The sequence below is a fragment of the Poeciliopsis prolifica genome, unplaced genomic scaffold (assembly GCF_027474105.1).
Source record: "Poeciliopsis prolifica strain line A6 unplaced genomic scaffold, Auburn_PproV2 SCAFFOLD020, whole genome shotgun sequence".
In the NCBI taxonomy this organism is placed as follows: domain Eukaryota; kingdom Metazoa; phylum Chordata; class Actinopteri; order Cyprinodontiformes; family Poeciliidae; genus Poeciliopsis; species Poeciliopsis prolifica.
The window spans coordinates 7,305,343-7,331,435 of record NW_026562395.1 but is presented as its reverse complement, the minus strand read 5'-3'; the positions used below and the strand labels follow the sequence as shown (position 1 = coordinate 7,331,435).

Genomic DNA, 26,093 nt, shown 5'->3' with positions numbered 1-26,093 from the left:
GTGTTAAAAGATTAATTATTTTCTCATCTGAAAAACCGATACCAACAGTAAATTGACACGACGCTCGGTGTTGCTCATTTCAAAGCACTTTGGTGTTGAGTCGTCATAAATTTGCAACTTCATTCTCATATAAAAATGCGAAGGAAAAAATAGTCTGGGCCGAATACTTTGGCAAAAGCGAGTAATTGTAGCTCCAAGAAATAATGATTTTACTGTGAATCTCTTTTGTGAAGACAATGACAAAGCGTAACTGCTCAAATTTTAAACGTTTTAAATTTTACAACATTATAAAACTCCAGCATAAAAAAAAAGAAAAAGAAAAGCATCAGAAATGACTGGTGTTACTGACTAAAACATCTGAATTGGGATTTTTCTGAAATCAGCCAGAGTCTGTCAGAAAGAAACTGTGTGCTCAGCATTTTTCTCTCACCTCCTCTACCTCTGGCTTAGCCAGCGATTTCATAGATCCCCTTGGTGGTGCTGCCTGGAACAGAAACAAGAACATTGAATAAAGTTCCTGTGACATGGAAACCAGCAGGAGGGTGTCAGACATTTCACAGGAACACAAAGAAACAGTGAAGAGCACTTAGTCTTGCACTGGACTCTAACATTAGCACTTCCATTGATTTTTCTCCCATCCAATCAGTGCTTCATGCCAATCTGCCTCCTGATCAACTTCCTATTCTTATTAAACAAAAATGCTGTTAAGGATACCAAATAGGAACGTCTATATTTGTGCAATTTCTCTGTGATAATTAATGTCTGTGTTGAGGAACATTCTAGCTATGGACATGTTGCAGCAAGGCATGAGTGATGGGCCCTGACCCAGCTCCCTGCTGGCTGACTGACGATGACTGCCATTAGTTTTAGCTCTCAGATTGTCAATACAGTGCGCAAAATCTTAAATGTGATTTATAAAAACAAAAAGGGATGCAGTGTTTTGGTACCAATTGTCAACACTAAGACTACAAGATAACAAGGTCAGGAAAAGGTTTTTGGTTTAGTTACCAAATAAAAAAATGCGACACACACACCACCTCTGACAAATCATCAATACATCAGATGTTTAAATGAGCTAACATTATATTAGCCAATAGCAGTGCTAACTAATCTGCCACAGTGATCACTTAATAATAATTGCAAAATAAACGTCTGGCCTAAAATCATAAAACTGTAACAAACTGAATGTTCTGTTCTTTGTGTGGGAAATATTTGTGGGTTTTTTTTGTGTTGAATCCTAATACATACAGTGGTGTTGTTGTCAGTTGCTATGGCAATAAGTCTGTGAGTAGCATAGCCAACACAAAGGGTGATGGAAAAAACAAAATAGAAGTGGTTTTGAGTTGTAATTTAATGTTTTTTTCTGCATTCATTTTCCATTTGCTGTGGTAAAGAGCACCAAATTAATACTAACATCTGCAGGTTTCATTGAGTAAATAGGATTGTTCTACCGTGACAGAGCAGCTATTGACGGCATGAAAAAGAATAGTCTTGCTGCCCTCCAGTGATGTGCGCATGTGCAAAATTTCCAGATGTAAACCACAGCATGTGACAGATCTAAATGTGAGCCTAGTGACTGACAGGGAAAAGTTATTCATAATCAAAGCAGCAGATTCTAAACATGAACTTGCTAATCTTCATCTTCATCTCATGAGTTTGTTGAAACTCCATGTGAAGGCAGAAGAATGGAAGGCGCTGATGGGATCAAACGTCTCACCTCCTTCTCTGTTTCGGGAACAATTGTAACAAAGTTGTTAGGGAAGACCCCGTCTCTGCCTCCGACCTCCCCCCTCCACCACCCAGGTTCACCCGTGTCCTGTCAGAGAAGGCATCACTGGAGTCAGTTTTTACAAAGCTGCGCTTTTTATTTCCTACAAAAAAAATAAAAAGTCAAAGTGATTGCCAATTTCTCCTGGGATTCACTAAATGGCAGCAGGTCACCATCCGCACACTGTGCTTTCAGGTTGTTTCCATCAGTCAGCACAGTGGTAGTAGAGAAACATGACACTAGGGCTGCAGCTCATCACTATTCTACTAATAAATTATCTAAACAAATAACTGGGGATTTATTACTTAACCACTTTTATTTTATGCAATATTGGAAAAAAAAAAGTATACAAAAAAAGTTTACTTAGAAAAGTCAATACTTTTCTAAGTAAATGTTCCATCACTCATTGTTATATTGTCCAAGGTGATGACAGCTCTCCTGTCTTTATAAATGACAAGTTGGCAGGAATAATCCTAGGAATATTTCCATAAAAATAAATCAAACCACACACCAAGGCAAATATTTGGAAAAGAAGACAGTGAGCCTGGATGCTCACCTTGCTCAGGATGTGGACCAGCTCTCCTTCCTTGAGGCTCAGCTCGTCCTCGTTCTTGCCCTCGTAAGCATACTTGACCTTACAGAACTCCTTCGCCGTGGGAGCTGCACATAACCAGACGATGTACAGTAACTAACACAAACTCGACAACACGCAGCCGAAAATACGCACAAGTTCACCATATGAGGCTTTAAAGTTCTGATCTCTCAGTGGAAATTTCTGCACATTCTTGGCAAAACACTTTCAGAGAAGACAAACGGATGTGCATCACAGTTTAAGCCTCGCCACAGACTCTCAAGTAGATTAGAGTTTGGCCTTTACTGTTTGCTTTGGATTGATTTTACTGCTGGCAGGTGAACCTTTGCACCTGGTCTCTGACGAGCATCCGCTCAGAATACTGACACTGCCATATTTGAAAGTCATTGGCATGAGGAAAAAAGTTTAATTTTAGTCTAAAATGTCCAGAAAATCATCTTCTACATGTTTCCTGTGTCATTTACATGGTCTGCTGCATTTCTAATGCTTTTCTACTTGAGCTTCTCAAAGACGGCCCAAATTGATGGAATGTAAGAATAATTCCTGTACACTTTTGTTGTGTGTTTGACACACAAATTCCCCAAATTTCACTGATGAAAACATTTTTCAAAGTATTGTGTTTCACTATATAGAAATGATATAATGCAGTAACAAATTTACACCACTAGGTGACACAGTTGCACAATTTAAGCTGAGATCAAAGACTCCATGTTAGTGATCACTAAAAAAATAAAAGTCTACAACCATTCTCATGCCGTGAGCATCCATATGTTATTTTAAAATATATTTAAATTTGGTATTTGAAGTAGTATAGAATCATGCAGCATACAGGAAGGTTATTTCCAACCACCTCGAGTCACAGAAAGCAATGAAGATGTCAGCACGTGACTCACATCTTCCCCGACCAGAAAAAAAAAACAAACTACATACAGAGATGAATAGCCCAAATTTAAAACCTTTGATTAGCGTATTTAAGGTCAACTTAAATGTTTAAAGTGCAATTAAAACATTAAAGCCTCTTTTTTGAATTATTTCAATCAAAATAAAAGTAATTTTGATGTGAGGACATCATAAAAAGACTATGAACTAGAGAACAAATCGGAGCAAACTAGAGAACAAATCGGAGCAAACTTAAGAGCTGCTCCCGCCTCGAGCGGAACAATGTATTGACGGTTTTCAATGCATTAACAAGGCATGTTTGCTAGTCTATCATTCATGTTACAGCTTCAGGCTGTAGAAGAGTTTTACCTTTGTGCTTGCCGTCTACTTCCACCCTCTGGGAGTCAGTCATGTTGGGATGGGCAGGCTTTGCGGCTGATGGTAATGATGGGACTGGCTAAAATGAAGCAAACCATACAGATGGGAGTGATTTATCGGTCATGAGTGACAATGTGGCTTTGCGCGGAGGAGCCTTATCTGGAAGACAATAGATATATGGAATACGAATGTCTTCTGCTTGTAGAAGCTGAATGTATGGCGACTAAAGATTAGAACTAATGGAAGTGGTGGGGAAAAATCTCAGCCACAACTGCGGTGCTAGCTTAAACCTGCCACTGGTTCAGCACACAGGCAGGAGACGGGTGGATCGATGTTGTATGAGAAAGTCTGATGCTCAAAAGAGAAGAGTGCATGCCACATGTGGTGAGGAGCAGAGAAAAGTGAAGAGCGTTAGTGGTGAAACAGTGTGACGGCTGATGTGAGGAGAAAGAGACAGAGAGGAGGGAAGAGTTTCAACACAAAGTTAAAACTCTACGCTATTTAAGGAGGAGTGTTAATAGTGTCAGACAGCAGAAACACTATCAGTTTTTATTTGATACATCAAGCTCAAGACTAAAAGCAGAAAAGGATAAAATAAACCTTGGTTTCTGTTAATACATAAAAATAGTCTTTTGAGTCAGCATAAACATAATATAGTTTATGCTGATAGTGGGTCTTTGTTAGACGTTTTAGGTAAACCTAGAGAACTAAGGATCTGAACATATTTTCTACAAACTGATAGGAAACTGTTTCCAGTATTGCCATAAATGTGCTGAATCAGCAGAAAGACTGACAACACGGTACTAATGGGACATTTTCAGAGGACAGCAGCTGTATTAGCATTTAGGATTGCTTGTGGTGTAGCTAGTCGACCAAATACAGACCATTAGACCTCATGGAAGTCATCCTAAATGGGCATGGTCTCAACCCTGGGACCTTTGCTGCTCACCTTCTCTTCAGACAGTTTCCAGAATGATTAGAAAGATTAAACGTTTCTAATGACACACAGTCTTAAAAACTTTATCCGGTGTCTTCCATGTCAACAATAACAACCGATGAATCTGACGTCACTCCATTTTTGTTTCTAATTTTGTGAAGAAGGAAGTTGCGCTCAGTGTCATGTTCAGAGGTATTGTTCAGTGCAGTCAGAAAGCGAGCCGCAACAGCTGAAAATCTAAAAAAGGTTGTAAACTTTGGTCCCCAAACAATGATCTCTTGATGGTCCATCTACTGGACTATACAGTCAAAACACTGTAAAAGGTCCATTTACAATAACTAGGAAACTGGCTAAAACCTGCAGGAGGTCAATGCTTTTCTAGCAGAGTGACTGAGCTATACTTTCTGCTTGTCTTGAGAATCAGATCAGGCTACAGTTTCTGAGAAGAAGACAAATACTTCCCCTTCACATGACTTCGACACAAGTTGACACTTCAGCAAAGTGAGAAGGCAGAAACATGTTGGACAAGACAATATCTGGTTAATCAAGTGTAACACCCTCTCTTTCTGCTTTATCTGACCAGATATACTTTGCTTGTGGACAAGAACAGTTTTATCTTAAGTCCTTTATATTGTAGCAAAACTCTATCCAGATTCTTCATGAAGCTCTAGAGCCATTGCTTCTCTGTTATACTAGAACTTCAATCACTTGATGGTCAGACCACAGGTGGGGTAGAGCAGGAATGCCTAAAAGTCAAGATTTCGCAGGGAAATCTGTCAAACACACGTTTCCCAAAGAGTTGCAGGGCCAAATGAGTTTGACATCATTACCTCTGCAGATGACACAACCATCATGGGCAGGTGAACATGCTCTCTTCTAAAAGAAATGGATAACTGCTGGATGGGAATTCGTGAGGGTTAAAGTTCGCCCCCTTCTAGTTTCTGCAACTCATACATATGATCACAAACTTCTGCTAGAGCACCAGACAGCATAAGAACCTGGTGCAGCAGAGCTTTTGTCCAGAGCACTACAGAACGGGAGATGAGATGGAAGCAATGCAATACCAGCCTGCAAATCCACAGGAAGAAACAGAAGATAATCTCCACTTGTGCTGATGAGAGCAGAAATAAGTGTGTTCACAACAAACACAGACCGGACATGAATTTTAATGGAGGCATCAGGAGTGTTCAGCTCTGAGGGGGTTTTCGTAACCTTTGTGCTCAGATTAGTGAAAACCAGAAACGGTTCTGGTTCTGGCCACTACTATCCAGTGTTCCTACATGTGATGTACATGTGATCAGACGTACCTGAGCCGGACCAGCTTTGTCTTTCTCTTGGTCTTTGACTTTCCTGTCCTCTGTGATGGGGCTGGGCTGTGTTCTTAGTTTCACCGGACCTCCTTTGAAAATGTCTCCGAAGCCGACGCCTATGATCCGTCTGGGCTGATGAGTGGCTCCGTTTCCCGAGTCTGGCTGAGGAGATGTGGGAGTGGCAGGTGGTTCTATTCCACTTCCATCTGCAAGGAGACCCAACAAAGTCAGATAAAACATTGCTGCAATCTCCACCAGGCCTGTATCGTCCAACACTGACACCGTCTACAAGAAAGAACGGAGCACACTGTACTTCTTGGGGAAGTTCAAATCCTTTGGTGTTTTACTTTGGATTAATCCTGCAAGTTACAAAGAACTTGTCATTTATTGCACATGTTAAGTTCTAAATTAGGAATAACTTGACATTGGAAGCTTCAAAATTAGATTTAATTGCTGTATTTCCAATAAAAAATACTGAATCATGAGTTGGTTCCATGAGCGTCGGACCACACTACAACCAATAAGTCGACTCTGCAAGCAGACTTTGGATAAAAAACATATCAAAAATAAATGTACAATGTTACATGAATATGACTTTTTGAGTTGGGAAAACATGATAATTTATTCAGATGTCATACTTGTATATAAACTAATTCAAGGTTAGGCTTCCTCTGCGCTAATAAAAGACCTTGTCCAATTACACTTATAGTCAAACATAACTACAAGAGCAGTTAGGAGGGAAGACTGTAAAATACTATTGAGGGAAAATTCTTTCAGTCAGTTTTATCCTTGTTCTAACTACTCTGCAGTTAGAACTAAGAAATGATAAATCACTTAAGCATTGGTCACTAGACATTCAAATATGCACTCAGGTCTTGAACAACTTTAAATCACCTTTTTTTTTCCCCCCTCTGGATGCGACTTGGGTTTTCTTTACTCCAGGTTCTGACTCGATACTTTAAGCTCATTCAGCAAACTGAGTGTACCAACCCTTCTGCCACTTTTACTTCCGTCTCTGTTCAGTTGTGTACAGAGAGAAAGCAAGCTGCTCAGCGAGTGAAGCAGCCCAACTCCAGGTCTCAGCATGGTCAGCTTACAGCAATCAGTGAATTTGTATGCATGACTTCTTCTCCCCGTTGTGCTGAGACCAAGGTGACAACGTTCTAATTGGGACGCTGCATGCAGCCAGGCACATTTTGCTCAGCCCCATGGCCGTCTGGCAGCACGGAACTGTGCTGCCAGACGGCTTCATTCTTTCTGACTTTACGTAATGGTGAGGTATTAAAATATGTATTGTAAAAACTGGGTTCTGAATTACTGGTATGGGATTAACTTTTTTTTGTTTTAATACACAGAAAAAAAAAAGTGAAACTCAAACAGTGAAATAAACCAAATGATCGAGTTTCAACCTGTCCACTTCTAACATAATTACACAATTTCTCTGTTTTGGTTCAAATCTATTTTATGTTTTTTTTAATAAACAAAAGCATCTCTGCAGCATGATGCTTCCACCACCATACGTCACAGTGGAGAATTGCGTACAATTGTTTCTCCCCCTCATGATTGAAATCAAATCGGAAAATCTTTGGCTCCATGTTTGACGCCCTTGGTGACAAAAATCTTGCTGGCAGCAAATCATTGGGATGTTAGACAAAGTAATTACCTTTTAATCTCTTTGATATTTACTCGTTTGAATGAACTACAACTTGTAAATTTCCACCAACTTCCACTGGAGTTTCCATCCAGCGTTTTTCTGCTGTAGGCAGCACACACTTGACATTTGTTCTTAAGCTGCAAAGACCCATTGTTTTGTTTTGTTTTGTTAACATTTCGTCCAAATGTCAAACCCAGAGTAACGCTCTAGTTCCCCTACGATGATTTAGTTTTCCTTTTGCTGCAGTGTATCTAGAAATGCTGCTGAGCCCGTCAACTTTACCAGGTTTGTCAGCTGCCGTGTCGTTGGCCTCTGCCTCCTCTCCTGCAGCCTCCAGCTCCTTGACGAAGTTGGACGGAAACAGTCCGGATTTGCCGTTGAGACTGCCGCTCCACCAACCCTCTTCAACCTGCCACCGGAAAAAAATAAATCGATCCTCTAATGTTCTGACTTTCAGGTCGGTTGGATGAAGAAACAAATGTTTGCTCGGTCTGTCTGCGTGCTCGGACTTGCAGAGAACAAAACCAGTCAGGAGATGCTCAGCGCTTTAAAAACAAGCCAACAATATGGCATTCTTGCTTCAGCAGACCCACATTTAAAAGGAGCTGGTAAGATTCCAACCATGAGCAGAGTACATGACTGAAACATTTAAGTTACCTCTTCTAAGATGTCGACGATGTCTCCAACTTTCAGCTCCAGTTCATCTTCGTTTACCGGCTGATAATCAAACTGTACCTTGCACTGCCTTCTCTTCGGCTCTGTTGGGGACAAGGAAGAAAAAGAAAAGGCAAAACAAAAATAAGTCTATATTTATATCAAAATACGTCCATGAATGTCTGTGAATCTGTGTTCACTTTCAAATGTCAGCAACTGACAGGTGTAAGCAAAGAAAGGTGCAAAACCTGCTGGATTGTGCTATGGGAGACACACCCAGCCTGAAGGACAGGTGTTTAAGAAACAGATGTAACCGACCAGAGCTCAATCTGGCTGTATGAAGCATGATTATAGCATATAAGCTAACATTAACTTTTTGGCTAATTTGGACTTAAAAACTCAAGTTGACTTACTAAACGAATTAAGTTATTGTGACTCATTATTTTAGCCAATATGATATCACATTTAACTTCCCTTTGGGATTAATGAAGTATTTTTGAATTTGAATTTGACATGAAAGCATTTAAGGTAACATTAGCCATCCATGCATTAGCATTGAAGCTAATTTGGACTCTGAATTCAACAAAATGTTTTTATAAAACCAATATCTATTGGAAAATACTTCTAGATTCAAATTGTTCAGAGAAAAGTTGCCTATTCGAGGACTGTTTGTTGTACCTCTAAGAGCGACGATAATGATGACTGTAACTGTTAGCTGTCTCAGAGTTGAGATAAGGATCGATATTCTCTAGGAACATCCACAAACTCACTCCTGGTACAGTCATGTTAGTCAGGCTGAGCAATATATATTTTAGATGTTAGAACATATCCTTGTTTTAAAGATGTGATATGTATTTTAGACACACACAGTACCATTTTGTAACACAGTCAAGTGACAATGTAACCTTCAATTGTTGAAAATATGCTGCATATAACATACATAACGTAAAAAAATTCTACTTTGCAATTTGACACCTTGAAAATGGCCTTCTGTCTCTTTAAGAAGCTCTTGTTCTCTTAGACATTCCGCTTTCAGCTCATCATCATAGCAATGCTTTTTATTATGCAGTCTGCAACTGCAACATAACTTTACAAAACCCACAGATCAAAACCTGGTCACTAAATTATGACCAATGTGTCTCTTAACAGCAAAGGGTTTCAGGCAGATCAGATATTTGCCTGTGTTAAAACTCTCATCTTATAGGAAAAACAACATAATTGTCATTTTAGGCACATAATAAACAGAGAATCCAGCTGAAATCCCTGTCAGTCCAAGCAGGAGACAGATCAGATCTTTCTTCCTTTCACACTTCTAACAACAGGAACATTCTGCTCTTTGAGGTACAGCGCTTGCTTTAAGACACTCATCACTTTGTGACAGTAAATAACAGATTTAACATTTAGCTTGAGAAGTTCAGGTTTCACTTCATGTTTTCAGCTTTGATAAGCGGGGCGCTCTCTGAGAACAGAAACTGTTAGACAGCAGTAAGAGCACCAGACACAAACTGTATCAGTTATGGTCTTACTAAGCAAGACTGAACACATGGGAGGTATGCAGCTCACACACACAGCTGTGAGCATGACTGAACACGCAAGCTCAGGCACACTATCAGTACATCATGAGGTCAAATTTAATTAATGAGATAAAAACAAGAGATGTTCTCAAATTCAAACTTACATAATTCGACTGGAATTAATCAACTTAGACAGGCTATATTTTGAATCCCCTTTAAAAAAAACTAAAAAGAAGAAAGAAAAAAGAAATCGCTGTTCATTTTTCATGTGACTGGTTTGGATAAACCTCATTTACTGCAGCATCTGCAGCCTCTCCCACGTAGGAGGGGTTTGTCGCTCTGAAGCCTTAATCAGACGCCGAGGTGACGCAGCAAATTTGAAATTGTGGGATGTTTTGTTTTGTTTTTTTGCATTTTAGCAGTTTACTGAAAAGGTTTTGCACATATTTGACATGTAAACGTAGCTCCAATATCACATCACAGTAGCTTCCTTAACAGAACTAACTAGCAAAAGCAACATTTTTCACAGTTTGGAAGCACAAAAAGACTCAGCAGTTACGTGAGCTGGCCGGTAATATCCTACAATGACAATACCAAGGAGAAGTTTATTATATTAGTAGTAATCATGAGGATTAATATTTAAAAGCAGAACAAATGCGCATTGATGAGAACAAAAAAATGAGAGCACAGGGTTTGTTGGGTCCAACTGAAACAAAAGGAACAACATGACCAGGATCCGTCTCCAATGCGGGATGAGCATTGGAACAGTCACAAGAATCCGTCACAAAAATGTTGGTAGCGCCCTTATTTCTTACCCGATTTCTATAAATATGGCTTAATTTCAAGCTGAGAAAATTACATGTTTTGAAATGTAAAACATGTATTCACTCTGAACTGAATATATAAATCTATGAACAGCTTAGTTTCTGTTAAGACACGTGAGAGAACTAAGCAATTTGCTATTTTATACTTTAATATTACTTTAATATTACATAACTGCCGCTGTTAAAGTTAGTTTGACCAGAATGGAATAGGAATGTGGTGGAAGGAGAAATCCCGTCTCTTACTCTTTGATGCCGCGGGGGGCATGGGCTGGAATCCCCCGGTCGGGATGCCGATGACGCTTATCCTCTTGACCAGGTTGGCCACGCTGCTCTCTCTGCCCTGAGGTTGGCTGGGCTCCTCCTTTGGCTCATTTCTGGTTTCCTTGACCTCTTTGGGATCCTTTTTTAGCTCCTAAGGAAAAAGAACATGAAAAATAAGTGTCAAACACTTTAATATTAAGTAACATTTCCCATATATTGGGGCTGGGGTGGGGGGCATCCGCAGTTTTCTCTACAATGCAAATTAATGCATCAAAAACAGGCTGTGGTCATCCAGAGCACTGCTGAATGTGGTCAGGGGGAACATTCCAAACAGGAACTGTGCACAGACACATCGACTGGCTTCCATAGAAAGAGGACGTGTAAACCAGGCCTGGTGAGGAGAAGCGAAATGCGACCTGTGGCATCTGCTGCAGGCGCTCCGCAGGCACAACGTCGTAAAACTTTCAAGACGCTCGTGTCTAAATGGAGCGCCTGGCCTGCTGCTGATTCCAGTCAAGTCAGAGAGTCCGGCTGTAAAGTAGCTGCCAAAGAGGCTGATCCTGGGAAACTCCCGAACAAAACGTCCAAATCGCACAGAGCATCAGGAATGGAATCAGGGTTTCCCCACCGAGTTCAGATACATGTGGTCAAACCAGGGAAACAGGTGCCGCCATCACATTTCTGTATTAATTACCGAAAGTCAGTAAATAAACTTAAATCTCCACCCGATAGAAAACTTTGCGGTTGCAGGAGCAACAAAGTCAGATGTTACATTATTCAGCCTGAAGTCAGACTAACGTTTGGGTGGAGCGATACAGCGGAGGAGATCTGAGTAAGCAGCAAGATTGGAAATTATTTGACGCTGCTGACAAGCTACTATGTTGCCAATGTGGAATCTGTGTGGAACAATCTTTGAATTGCAGATTTATCAGATTTATACTCCAGCTCAGACGCTTCACTTTAGCTTCCCTCCATTTCCTGCAGCTTCACATATTAACTTAGGAAGGAAGAAATGGCGACCGCTACAATGAACAGCATTCCAGTTGTCATGTTTTATCAGGCTTAGTCTAACAGTCTGAAAATAAAAGTACCAATAAAGCCATTTTCAGTTACCTCACGATTTAAAATAAAAAATTAGCAGCTCGGATATAGTGAACATCAGACACCATCTAGTGTTAAATGCAGTTCTGCTGTGCATCTTATTAATATGCGAAAACAAGCAGCAACTACTGTAATTTCTATTACAAGTCCTGAGATACAATCATTAACTTTGAAAAGAAAATTTATTTTACACACACTGTAAAAACTCATCAAAACTTTTGATAAAGTAAGTAAAATTTGTTGGTCTTTCTTTGTGGCATCCAATAATATCCTTCATCATCACGCTGCCTTTGGAATCACATTGGTGAAAAGCCATTCAGTAGCCAACTCACAAAGCTCAAAGTGGGTGAATAAAGTAATGGCTTAAAGTCTGGAGATTACAGTAGCTATGTAGCACCTGAAGCTAATAAAATCTCAAACAGCAGGTAAAAGTTTTACAGATATCAGAGATCAAAAATCAGTCACAGGACTAAAGTGCGCATTTCTTACGTTCACCCAAAAAGTTAATAAATAGATAAATGTTTTGCTCAGTACAACAATTCATAGACAGGAAGCTACATCAACCAATGAATCTCATTCTAAACTTTTAAGATTGTTGAGCAAACTCCAAAACCTGAGCTATAAAATACAACATATTAGGTTTACCGCATCTTTTCTTTATTTATTCACAACCGAAAAAAATAAAAGAAAGAAAAGAAATGCGCTGATCCATAAAGGTTGTGTTCTCTGTAAATGTGTATGTATAGGTGTGTGCGCATGGTGATCCCATTCATGGCCTACTTCCTGGTTTACAAATGCTGACATGGAAGTTCCAGTGGAGAGGAAATCCAGCTGAGTGTGAAACCACAGGAAACATTAAGATGAGTCCAGCATTAGCAGGTTTCTCTCCAGACAGAGCGGAGGACCTGAGCGGGTTGCAGGCCTGTCGCTCCGGGAGGCTCTGAGCTCCAGTGACAAAGCTACAAACCGCCAGCTCTGCACTTTGAGCTGGGAAAGCAGAGCAACAGTCTGCTCACAAGAACAAGCTCGTGGTGGCACCACACCCTAAACGCACGCAGGGTGTTAATTATTTAAAGAAGATGATTTCATTCCATTAAGACAGACAAGAATTTCTTTCCTTTCTATGAAAAGTTGAGCTGTGGAAAAAGTGACATTCTCAAAAAAGCTGTCTAGGCTTTGTATAGGCAATTCTGTTACATCCATCCATCCCAGAATCTGAAGAAAGTTGGAATTTTCCCAACAAATTCCTATGTAGTTGGGAAAATTAAGCCTAAAAGCCTCAAAATGAGAACGGGAATGGCAAACGAAGTGTGTTGGCATTATTTTGTCTCATTCTAATTTTCCATCATGAACTACTTTGTGCTGGTCTCACTAAAACCTAAACAGCAAACAGTGAAGAAAAACTTCATTAAGGCGCTTGTAAATGTTTAAATAGTCATTTCACCATGCCTTAGAGGGGCTGAGGAGTGAGCAGGCACACAACACAGCTCTGGGTATTTGTCTCCATGGGTGTGTATGTGTCAGCTGACGGGTAATAAAGTGAAATATTAAGAGCTAGCTATCCTAAAGACACTCAAAAGTCACTACTGTAACTTTGTTTACACATCGCAGGTTCTCAAAGTCATTTATATATTTACTGAGTTTATATCAAGTAGAAACATCTGGTGTGAACAGCCAAAAAGATTTCAGTCAAATTATACCTACTAAATATACATCAGCCTCACTATGAAGATGCAAAAACACAAAGTGGACAGAAACCATCAGATTTACTCAACGACGATGCCTTGAAGCTAAGAGATAAACTAAACTCTGACAGGAAAGCGGATGGCCGTAAATCCAGACACACCAGACAGCGACGTGAGCAAGTAAATAAAATCTCAAGCCTCCCAGCTCTCTGTGGCCTCACAGATTACAGATTCCACATTTCCATCCTTCCAATCCTGATATTAGCATTTAGCTGTCGGCCGGCAGCCTTACCGTGGCACATTCCCACATGTTTCCTGCCTCTTATCGCTCACTGTGACAACACGGCATGCGAACCTGCTGTCATGTTGTTGGGGGCAAAGTTCAACTGCTTGCTCCTTACAGGATTACGCATCTAGGCCCGCCGGCTGCGGCAGGTCGCTTAGCGGATTACCTATCTCGCCGTGAGGATTAAAGGATCGAAGGAGCAGGGAGGAGACACGAGGAAAGATGAGCGGAGCGGCCCACGGCGAAATGCTGACTCACAACATAAACTGTTAATGATACCAATTGGCTGGAAGGAACAAAGCAGCTGAAGAACTAGAGCTGATTTCCTGCAGCTTGTTTTCAATGTAAAATAATTAAAGGTTAGTTAATTATGTCAGAGTTTATTATATTTCGTGTGAGACACGGATGTGCAGAGTGGAAATTCCTGCCTTTGGGGCAGGGTCTGGAGGAAAATCAAAGCTAAAAAATAAAATCGTTATTATCATCATTATCTGTGACAGATGGAGGAAATTAAAATGAACATAGTTACTGATCATTAAGAAGTGAGCACAAGCTTTCACTTTATGCGACATATTTTGGTGTTGAGCATTTTTTAAGAGAACAATTTTATTTTTTCTTAAAAACATGATTAAGTTTGAATTCATAAAAAACAACATCTTGTCAAACTAAACCTGCTTCATTTGTATCGAAGTATTTTATTTACCCTTGATAATTCATTTCTTCCTTCAGTGCACTAAAAGTATTCTGTGATTTTGTATTTTGTATAAAGAAATAGATATTTTCATTTTGGTGAAAATAAGAAAAGTAGGGGGGGAAAAAAACTTAGTAGTTACATATTTGTTTTAAAAAGCAGAAAATGTGGAATATTGTCTGTCATATTATTAGAGATATTTACAAACAAACATTGCAATATTTTTTGCCATTACTTGGAGGTACTCTGATGAAATTCAACCTCCCAGGAGCTGGCCTGTCAGCAGCACAGGGGAAATCAATACATCGATGTTCAACTAACCTTAACAAAGTTGTCTGGGAAGACCCCTCTCCTCCCGTTGAGCTCCCCCTCCATCCAGCCCTCCTCCTCGATGTAGCGCACATTCTTGATGATGTCACCCGGCCGCAGTGTCAGCTCATCATCGTGGAGTGCGTCGTATTCGAACTCCACTAAGACCTCTGATCCAGACGGAGACGGGGAGAGAACAACAAGAAATTTTAATCAAGACCCCTAGAACACAAAAAAACTTCTTCAATGTGGTTGGAAAAATATCGCAGTTAGTTCCTGTACTGAAGAACTGATTAGCAAAAAAAAAAAAACATCAATTGCATTCTTCTGACACATTACTAAATTGTAATGTGTGCTTATTGTAGGACGCCACTAGCAAGAATCCACTTCCAGTCTGTATACCTTTAAAGTATGTTGTCTTGATTTGGGACAAAATACCAATAGTGATTTTCAATATTTTAGTTACTGAAGTTGAATTTATTTAATATCTGAGCGTCAAAGCTTTATTGTTCCTAGGGAAGAAAGTAGAAAGCCGGCTGATTGATGTTCTTTAAAATATTTTCTCAAAACTAAGTTGCTGAATTCCATGTTTTAAAATATAAGTGTGCAATAATTTAGGAAATAGATAAGAGGGTTAGGGTCAACCCTCATTGTTTTTAATCGTGAAAATACCAGAAACAGTGTTTGAGTACACAAGAGGATTGAAGGCAGAATAACACAAGTACAATTTAATTTCATTTAGCGCTGGGACTAGAAGAAGACAAAATCAATAGATAAAATGGAGTATAACGTCTCAACAAAACAAATTTGGCCTTTAAAACCTATCAATCACTGGGCTCAGAGAAAGAACACAGGCACCAAGTTTTTCAAAATTACAGCTTTTTGAGATTCTCTTTCAAGACTAGCTGATACACAGCATGGTGTGGTGGCGTAGGGAATAGCGCGACCCACATTTGGAGGCCTTGAGTCCTCGACGCAGCCGTCGTGGGTTCGACTCCCGGACAAGACAATATTTGCTGCATGTCTTCCCCCCTCTCTTTACCCCTTTCTTGTCAGTCTATTGTCATGTAAGGGACACTAGAGCCCGCAAAAAGCCCCCAGGAGGGAAAAGGAGAAAAAAAAAAAAAGATTAGACGATGAAAATGACAGAGCTCATTTTAATTTACCACGTGATTATCTGATTTATTGCTTATTGTTGTTGTGGGTTTAATCGGTGCATCGCTATGCAACACAAAACCCCTGCTTGATCAATCCTCTCATCTGCAGTGGAATGAAGCTGAGAAGAAAAATGCTGGATTATTCCTTTACAGTCCCTCTCTGACCACCTTCCACATGACAACTATCTCCATGCACCATTAACAGCATAACATAGCATGACACACTGCACAGCCTTGATGAAGTTCCTACAGCAGCCAGTCTGATTGGTTGTTTACCGAGCACCCTGCAGAGAGCTGGCTGCTGGCCTCACACCAAACACAGATAAAGGTAACACACTCCCATTAGCCCTGCAAGGCGCGCACACACACTCATCTGGAATAGTCATTCACTAACACAACATTACCTGCTGTTAAACTTGGCTCAGCTTCAGTAGAGTGTGTGTGTGTGTGTGTGTGTGTGTGTGTGTGTGTGTGTGTGTGTGTGTGTGTGTGTGTGTGTGTGTGTGTGTGTGTTGTGTGTGTGTGGTGTGTGTGTGTGTGTGTGTGTGTGTGTGTGTGGGGCCTCCCTCTGACATCACTAACCCTGGCACCGACACCACGGCAGCCTGGGCCTAAGTCCAAGGAGAAACTGGCCCCTAAGCGCTGAACTCAGAGCAGCTTTCAGTGGTGGCTGCAGGCAGCAGATCTCTGCTCCGTTACAGCCGACCAGGAGCAACCAGTCACACCAGACTGGACAACTTGGACAGTTGTTGTTTTTCTGAAGAAACACTTTACAAAATGTGGCTGATGACTGGAACTGGCTGATATTCAGAAGCTAAATCATGAAACATTTTTTCTTGTTAAGTCAACACATCACAACCAAGAACCACAAGGTGGCACTGGTAACACTCTTTGGTGTGAATGTTGCTACTGAATGGCCCAGGAGACTTGGTGCAATTTCATTACTCTTTTTTTTTTGTTTGTTTTTAGGCAACTATATGGCTGTGACTGCATGACAAAGCAGGCACAGCACCACAAACACTGCTCTTAAAAAATATACTCAGTTCTACTTCATAGCAATGAACGTTTGTGAGCAACTCTCATTGTGGCAGATGTCAGTGAATGTCAGCAAAACATCTGACATTCTGCGTGTGTAGGCCATATCAAGATCCGAAGAGTATTTATGTATTAAAAATTAATTTTAATATTCCCATTTGGGGAAAAAATATTTCATTGCTACCCATAAGCCATAATCAAAGGAAAAATAAATAGTTGACATTAATCTCTATATTTATATGACATTTTAACCGGAGAATATTTTATTATCACCTTTAATTTATAGAAATGCAACTGTATAAGAGCAGGTCACAGGTAGAACCGACAAACATCGGAGTTACCAAGACAGACACGAGAAACTAACAAAAGTTTTGCAGTAACATTTATTTAAATTAGTTCTCACCCACAGACATAAGTTCCTGTCTCAATAAAATGTCTTTGCAGAAGATTTTAAGTAATAAAGATGAACTTGTCTCATTTCTCTTTCCTGCTGCATGCATCTTTTGAGAACTCATCCGCATACATTACAGGACAAAAGAAGGCCTACACCAACCTGATCCGAGTGAAAAAGTAATTTCACCAAATTGAAAACATCTACTCACTTTAAAAAACAAATTGGCATTGGCATTTGGCAGAATCATCTTGATAATATCTAAGACTTTTGGAAAACATTGTGTGGACTGATGGAAACCAAATTGGACTAAGTGTTAGAAGATAGTCACAGACAATGAAGAATGACGTTGTGACTTGGAAACGATTCTTTTCTTCCAGAGGTGAGATTTAAATCGAGTCTCTCACTGCAACCTCCAAACACTCAGGTAAACATCTGGAGATACACACGCTTCACGCCCCGTGAGACAGTCTAAACACATGAAGTGGCTCCACCCGGGCTTTATATAAATAAACTGCTTAGCCACTACTGTGAGCTATAATTTGACAGGATCTGTTAATGTCAGTACAGGGAGACAAAACAGATCCAAACGAGCTTGAAACTGAGCTTTGGAAGCGCAAGGAGCATCCTGCAGGTCTCAAGTGTATTAACTGTAGAACACACTCTAGTCACACACCATCGGTTTGCTGACAGAAGAACTCTTTAAGAAACACCAATTTTCAGAATAACTTGGGAAGAGGCGGAGAAAGACGGATGTGACACAGTTATCCTTGCAGTTCTGATCAGAATTAGAAATGATTGTTTCAGATTAGTTGCTGGTGTTTTAATGCCCCCTGATTCTTTGCATATTTTGTCCAAATCCAGCTTGTTTTACTTTGACTTTTTTTTTCAAACAGACATAATTGTTCTGAATTACAATTTTATTTGAGAACTTTGCACCAGTACAGACATTTAAATGTACCAGTAGCTCAAAAAACAGTGTAATTAAGACTGTAACAGCAAATTTAAAATAAAAAAGAGAAACTGACAAAAACAGCAGGTCGTCTATTGTGATCAAACATCTAAAACTAAACTGCAGTTAACCTTCTTTCAAATGGTTCAGAGAGTGCTGTTAGGAACTCTAAATATAATGTAAATACTGAAGCATGACGTTTCAGAGTACAGAATTAGACTGAACAGATCTTTTATGGATCTGGAGCATTGTGTCACTGATCCAGAGAATCTTTCTCGATTTCGGGACAGATACGGACCGGTGCATCTGTAGTTCAAACAGAGTTTGAGGGAGCTCCGTAACCTGGACCAAAGGTTTTCCAGCCTCAGATCATGGCGGGGCCTTCAAGCTGTGTTTCGCTCCACACATGCTGGAGAATGACTTCATTCATCCAGGGTTGGCCGCTGTCCGAGGAACAGCCTTACAGGCTCCAATGGGACATTTATCCTGAACACAAAAGACTATGAGGGCCGCTTACTCTGGTCGTATGGTCGGGAATCAGATGAATGAGGGCTAGCAGAGAAATATTTAGCTTGCTGTAACCTGAGACAAAACTGTCATTCATCACACATTTCTAAATATATTGATTCCTTTTATGATGTCTCTGAAAAATGTCTTCAGTCCAGCAACGCTCACGCATGTCTTATGAAAACTGTCACGAAGTGTCTTCTTGTGAACCCATCTAGCTGGGAAGAGAAAGGAAATGGCTGAGGGATGAACGACACACAGGGAGCCATGTGCGTCTGATTTCGCTCTGTCAGTGAGGAATCTCCACATTAAATCAAGATGCAGAGCTGCTTCCTGTCCAGTCTGGAATTTTTGAAGCCGACAGCAGTGGCTTCACACCTCAGCTTTAGGAGTGGCCTTGTGAGGATTCCTGACATATCTGCAACAGCTGAGTCCTGAGAGCATAATGGAGGCGGCTCAAGGTCAAGGAGTCGCTCCACTGTGGAAACGGTGACCCGAGATCAGCCTGTCACTGAATGTACCGTCTCAAAAAAACACATGAGCAGCACTGGTTAATGTGGTGCGAACAGGAAAAACAGCTTGTGACTGCTTTTTCAGTCACTGAATATGAGGTTTTCACCAGGCTAAGCAGTATAGTTAGAACGAGAGAATGACACAATAGATAAAGATTGAAGGATGGGGAGAGACAGATAAAAAAGGATTTATATAACTATATATATATATAAACACAGAACATACAAGATCAATGAAGATTATTTAAGTTTTTCTTCCTAGGAATGTTATGTCAAATATGTAGACATGTTCAACCGATTGCAGTGTTCTGGCTAATCACTGATCTTTAAAAAAAACCTGACCTGCCAAGTGTTTGAGTTTGTAACCAAGAGAAATGTTACACACAAACTAAAAAATAAAATGAAATGTAATAACCCTAACCCTGCCCTACCCCTGGTGCGTTTAACACCAGGCTCAGCAGGTTTTCTGGGGGAAACCTTGCCCAGTGTATTATAAGCCTGGCAGGTTAGCAGGCATTACATAACTTCTTACCAGGTTAAGCATTCTTTATTTTCAAGTTTAAAGGGTTTTTTTTATACACTAGAAACAATGATGGCAAAGACAGGTTAAGTTGAGTTTGTAGTTGGCATTGAACTCAGCTCAGGTTCTGTCATATTATGACAAAACACACATTATAAATAAAGTTGTCCTGGTCTGTCTTACATAAACAAGGTTTTGAATGTATGTAACAAAAGGTAGTTATTTGTCTAGACAGCAAACAAACTACATATTTCTTCTTCTCTTCAATAAAGGCCAGGTTTGTGGTGTATGAACATAGTAGTTGTCTGTCCAAAGAGCAGAAAACAGCTTCTTGTCCTTTTGTTGGACAAATACTGCTTGGGATGATGATGCATTTCCTGTCCCCAGCCTTCTGCTTCCAGGTCACCCTGGAGTACAGCAAGAATCTTATGTAAGTGGATGACAGAAAGGAGGAAGTTGCAGGGTACAGAGTCAGGAAGAAGGATAAGAGAGAGGGGTTTACACAAGGCTATGCAGGCGAGCAGCCTGCCTGGCAGCCAGTCTGAAACACTGGGATCAGTCAGTAAAGAGGAAACTCTGCATTCCTTTCTACTGATCTATGAGGTAGTCGATAGGGAGAGAGGAACGCTCCAGTTCTCTATGTTTATTTCCTACACAAGTTCTCCATGTTAAGATGCACACAGGTGAAAATTAGGGTCCTTATTGTACTAACACTTCTTTAATGTTTTGGCCTCATGAAATAAATCGACAGCATTTCTGTCTCCAACACTGCTTCAGAAACAGATATTGTGTTATCATAAAGTCTGTACCACATTCTTTTGTGTTACAACCTTTATAAAAATGAACTACAATCAGTCAAAATCTAAATTTGGTGGGTCAGACTTCAAGAATACCTGAGATCATTATCGGACCGATAAAAGCTCAATCAGTACACTTCAACTCAGCTGATCTTATACATCTCAATCACTAATATTTACATCCTCCAGGGACAATTGCACTCTGTGTCCAACTGGATAATATAGCGAAATATAGCGAACATTCAAACATACTTTGACGAGCTCAAAGAGAAATTAAATGTGCGTATAACGCATGTCACTACAAGTATCAACCTACCAAAATATAGTCAAAGCAGTGCTTTGTATTTGTGATTTTGTATAAAACCGATTAAAAATATTCTGCAGCTCTAGAAAAGATAATTAAGTATTTAATATCTAGAGATTAAAGTTAGAAGACAGTCCAGTAAATGTTTTCCTTTACTGCAAGCTGGGAACGTTTCCCAACAAACTGCTTTAAATATCATATCATATCAATTTAAATTTGACAAGCCGTCTACAAACAAAAACTAACTCCCTTCATGTTAGTTGCTCAACAACATGCAGTGACAACAGATGCCTACAGAAATGAGCAGAAAAATAGACTTACGAGGCTGAAATACAGAGAAATGAATTATGAGTTTTATAGAGAGAATGTCTAATTGAATATTAAAGAGGTTCAGATCCAGAAAGCTTTTTTCAAGAGGGCAATTCAATTACTATTTGACACATTTGTTACAATAGCATTGAGCAGCAGTATATAGAGTGCAGTTAGGAACAGGTTCCAGGTTTCATGATTAACTAAATGAATAACCATAACAGGAAATGCATTCTAATCTCGTCACATTCAGAATAAGACAAAAATCTCAAATGAGGAAGATTTGGAAAAGGCTTCAGTTGTAATATGTAATCTTACACATTTTCACAGTTAGTGTAGATGGCACGTAGTATCCGCTCAACTCTGACTTGCTTAACTGGTTGCGTCGAAGCTGGAAAGTAATCTGACTGTTGTAGGTGGTGTACACTGTATTGCAAGGCTATATTCATAGACTTGAGTTTAATAAGAAGAATTCACTTCCTATTTCTTTTCTCACTGGAAACAGAGTAGTTTTATTCCTGTTACTCTAAATATTTTGTATCGTCTCAGTTATGACGACTGATTAACGTGGTTCCTTGTTACAATGAGACAGTGGATCTATTCTACGACAGACTTTTCCCACACTCCAAGAAAGAGGAAAAAAAACATAGTAGGTCAAAGAAAAATCTAACTACTAGATTGGTAACACTCTACACTCAAAACTCCTCCTTTTCACACATCTAGGCCCTTTAATCAAGCAGATTCTTTGGCCCCATTAACACCACATTTCCTGTTGAGTTTCTGAGGAGTTCCAGTGTATTTAAACAGTGTCATTTACACTGGGAGGGTGTGAAACTGCTGCTTTATACAGTGGAGCTCAGGCATGAAAATGAAACTGCAAAAAAAAAAAAGAGAGAGAAAATAACAGACCAATTTCTCTATACACACACACTTTGTAATGCAAGTTTGAGGGAATGTATTTTATCATGAGTTCAAGATTTTTAGACATCCTCAACATGCCAGCATAAAATTTTTAAAAATGTGCATATAGAAATAGTTTCACAAGGAAATGAGGATAAATTTTTGTACGAAAAAAATAAACAATTGTGGTTTTAAAGAAAGAAAGAAAGGAAGAAAGAAAACAACAAAGGAAAGTAAGAAGTAGAGAAAAAAGATTCTGCACTTCTGTTGTTTTAGAGGCAAAGCTACCTCCTTATTACCCATCACTCTTTATCCGAATCTTCATTATTAAATCATGTTGAGAATGATTTGATGGAGCATTTCTTCCAAGGATCCTGCAAGTTGTAAAACACATGCTATAAATAAACTCTACATCAACCTAGTCTGTGGTGAGCAAATGGGCCATCATGTACTGCAGCATCTGTAGAGCAGTAGTGAGTAAATATTGGCAGATAAATCGATAAAGGCACTTTATCAGTGGCTCTCCTGTGAGCAGCAGCTGGCATGTTTCTGCCTGGTCGAGACTCAGAGGTCTGCTAAAAAACACCCAAAACAAAGGGAACGCTCCAGAAAACACCTCAAAAGTCGGAAAAGCAACACTCATGTCACTGGCAAAAAGGAAATTAATGCGGAACAAAATGAAAAGTACTACCAACAGTAATTTGTGCCTGAAAGTAAAAAAAATACACCTTGTATCCCTTTGAAAGTATGCAGCTACTGTGCTATTGTTTGATTCTGAAGTACAGAACCAATTTCATTATTAATGATTTCATTAACGTAAAAACATAATGAAATCAATTAAATTTCTATTCACTATAAATGTTTAGTTTAATAAAATTGCAACTTAAAGTTTCAAATGTCAAAGTTTGGACTTGGCAGTTAAAGATGATGCAACTTACAAGAGCCACAGCAACAAGGAAACTGGACCGAGTCAAGTTGAGTCAGCAACTATTATTTTAGTAATAGATTATTATGACAATTGGCACATTGACAAATGTTCCACTTAACCACTTAAGCCTTTTTTATACAATATTAGAAATTTATTAAAAGACGCAAATGAACAAATAATCCAATTCCTTTTTTTTTTTTTAAATTAGAATTGCCTGAAAATGTAACAAAAGCATTCCTTTGGTGACGCTTGACCATTTGCAGCAAAGAATGCCACAAATAATAAATCTATCATCGACGTGTGAAAATCTCAACAATTTCTGCTCCACATTGATACAATATAGAGGTGAACCGTTGATTATTTATTGTTTTACCAGATTAATAATTAAAAATCAATGTGCTTAATTTTTTACATAATTTGGACCAGGTAAAGCTAAACTATGCCACTTGAGTTCTGGATAGATTAACAGAAAAACATGGGATTTTTTTCTATCTTATATGCAAAATGTATATATTTTTGTAGAGTTTTGGTTTAATTACTGTTCTGAGGGTGTTCTTTGAACAAACAACGTGTTTTTGAGTCTGTATTCGGAAGGAAAGAACTAGAAAATTTGTAAATGATTATTCAGTAATCGATTCATCTGATTAATCATTTCAGCCCAAATTATAAGGAGTGGAAATACTGACATCACAAGATTTTCTTCTATCATGCATCACTAATCCCAGCCTGGGGAATAATAACCGAATATTTATCTTTAGGTTAAGTGAGTGTGGAAACGTGTCCAAAAATGTAAAAAGAACCATAGCTTGAAGATCAAATGCAAACTTTCGTAGGAGGAAGAAAAGACTCCGTGAGATGCAGCCAGGCAGGCCGTGCTTGAGGAGAGAGAGGGAGAAACACACTGACAGCTCCAACATGGTCGAACCCAACAAGCTTATCTGAGACCAAAACAAAAACCAGCACATTCTCAGAATCACTAGAAACCAGCACTTATGGAAGGAAGCTGCCCGAATATTTCTTTTAAGTTTATCCTTAAGTCTTACTTTGACTCAGAACATACCAGCAGCTGTGGTGGAACAGGTTCCAGTCAAACCAGGAACCTGTTCCACCACATAGCAGACACCTTAGGCAAGCCTCCGAGAGCCCTGCCACAGTAACCGCAGCCTGCACACCCAGGTGTACACAACAGGTGGGGGTGGAAGGGTCATGATGCAAAATTGGGAGACAAATCAAAATATTTCCTCTGGATTATACTGCGGTTTGGCATTGCAAAACACCAACATCCACCATAAACAGCATTCATGCGTTTAAAAACATGAGTTTGTCCTTCTCACATTCAACTCTTGATCCCCACTTCCAGACGTGATCACAGATACGTTTCTGTCTCGTGAATCCAAATGTCGAGTCTGTGGATTTAACTATTCATGCCGACAGCCTTGAGGCGAACGCAAAAAGAGGAAGTTGACATTTGTAGTCCATATAAGTTGCCCCTCCGTGCCCAAGTTATCCACAAAACTTCGGACTTGCCTAAGAAAAGTCAGGTGGGGAATAAAACAGGGTTCTTTTTTCTGAGCTTTTTTCTGTAGCTTAAAGGTTTCACTTGCGGATACAGTAAAACAAAACGACAGTAGTTTAAAGAAAGTTTGCTTTGAAAAAAAAAACAAACAAAAAACGCTAAAAGCACCACGACATCCAGGGATGAAGCTGGTGTTATCCTGTGAACCACACAACTAGCTGGCTAGGCTAACCAGCTAGCTTCGGGCTTTGCTAACTGTAACTCTCGGCTTCCAAGCGGATAAAAAATATATATATTACAAGACGCGGACACTCGCTTTACCGGTGTGTCTGCAGGCTCGACTAGCCTTTTAGAAACTGATAAGGGAAAATAATAATAGTAATAAAATAAAAAATAAAAACAGACAGCGTCAAAACACAAGCGCCACATCACTGGTGAACTCACCCATTCCTGTTTCTCGGAACGCCCCGCAGAACCAAACGTTGGGAATCTTCCTCACAGCTCACGCGCTACTGTCCAGGTGGGTAAGAGCGAGCGGCGGCCACAGAGGAGAGGAGGTGCGTCGAATTACCGCCGAAAAACAAGCTAAACGAGACTTAGATCCATCCGTCCCGGTCCCAGCAAGCGGTCCAGTTCTCCTGAGTACTCTCTCTTGAAGATTACAGTGCAGGAAGTTCGCCAGGAGTCGGAGTCTCCACCTTTCTTGGACTCGCCTCTACACGGCTCTCTCTGCCTGCTCCCTCCGCTCAGTGCCTGCTTTCCTGCCAGCCTGCCTGCCTGCTTGCCTGCCCACCAAAATCCAGCGCAGTCGGAAACTTCGCGAGGTTTCAGGCGGGATAGATCAGCGAGAGGAATAGTCAACTCTCCATCCAGCTCGGCGTGTACAGTAGTGCCTACTGTACGTGCCTGGGCTCGTGCGCGTGTGTTAGACGCTGCTTTAGTTACCAGGGCCGGTCCAAAATCCCCCGGGGGGCCGTGGGTGAGATTTTGATGATTTGGGGGAGGGAGAGGTGGACGGGGAGAAAACAAGGGGGATCAACTTGGAAATTACTGAAATGGAAATCCCCCAAAATACAATAATATAATTAAAACGTCCCTTTTAAGGTGAGCGCATCTCATAAGTATTAAATTATGATTAAAAAAAACTTTAGCTGTTTTTGTTGTTTTGCAACAAAACAAAATTGTTTCTAGGTGTATTTTTTCCAAATGTACTCAAAAACAGCCACGATTGAATTTTGTTATAAATGGGCTATTTTTATTTTATCCCATCGTGCATGGAACATTTAGGATTTTTTTCTTCCCATATTGTCTACTTTTAATCTCTTAGACAATGCTGAAGAAAGTGTTTAATATTTATTGTTTTTTTTTTGTTTTTTTTACAGCTACTGATTTATAAATATTAAAACCTGTATTTTTTCAATT

General features: G+C 39.8%; 1 protein-coding gene across 5 annotated transcripts in view; it reads right to left on the bottom strand.

The window, feature by feature from the left end:
* Positions 1-25,555, bottom strand: part of cd2ap (CD2-associated protein) — a 44,892-nt gene extending 19,337 nt beyond the window's left edge. For 3 of the 5 annotated variants that reach the window (XM_055044543.1, XM_055044545.1, XM_055044544.1), the window contains exons 1-10: positions 25,116-25,555; positions 14,856-15,013; positions 10,754-10,922; positions 8,176-8,276; positions 7,801-7,927; positions 5,862-6,070; positions 3,609-3,696; positions 2,325-2,428; positions 1,718-1,816; positions 431-484 (exon numbers count right to left, since the gene is read on the bottom strand). In XM_055044543.1, the coding sequence (XP_054900518.1) occupies positions 431-484; positions 1,718-1,816; positions 2,325-2,428; positions 3,609-3,696; positions 5,862-6,070; positions 7,801-7,927; positions 8,176-8,276; positions 10,754-10,922; positions 14,856-15,013; positions 25,116-25,119 (1,113 nt within the window). In that variant the 5' untranslated portion in view covers positions 25,120-25,555. Of the gene's footprint in view, positions 1-430; positions 485-1,717; positions 1,817-2,324; positions 2,429-3,608; positions 3,697-5,861; positions 6,071-7,800; positions 7,928-8,175; positions 8,277-10,753; positions 10,923-13,849; positions 13,935-14,855; positions 15,014-25,115 lie in introns of those variants that run through there. The other 2 variants (XM_055044546.1, XM_055044547.1) reach the window with 2 other exon arrangements.
* Positions 25,556-26,093: the final 538 nt, after the last annotated feature.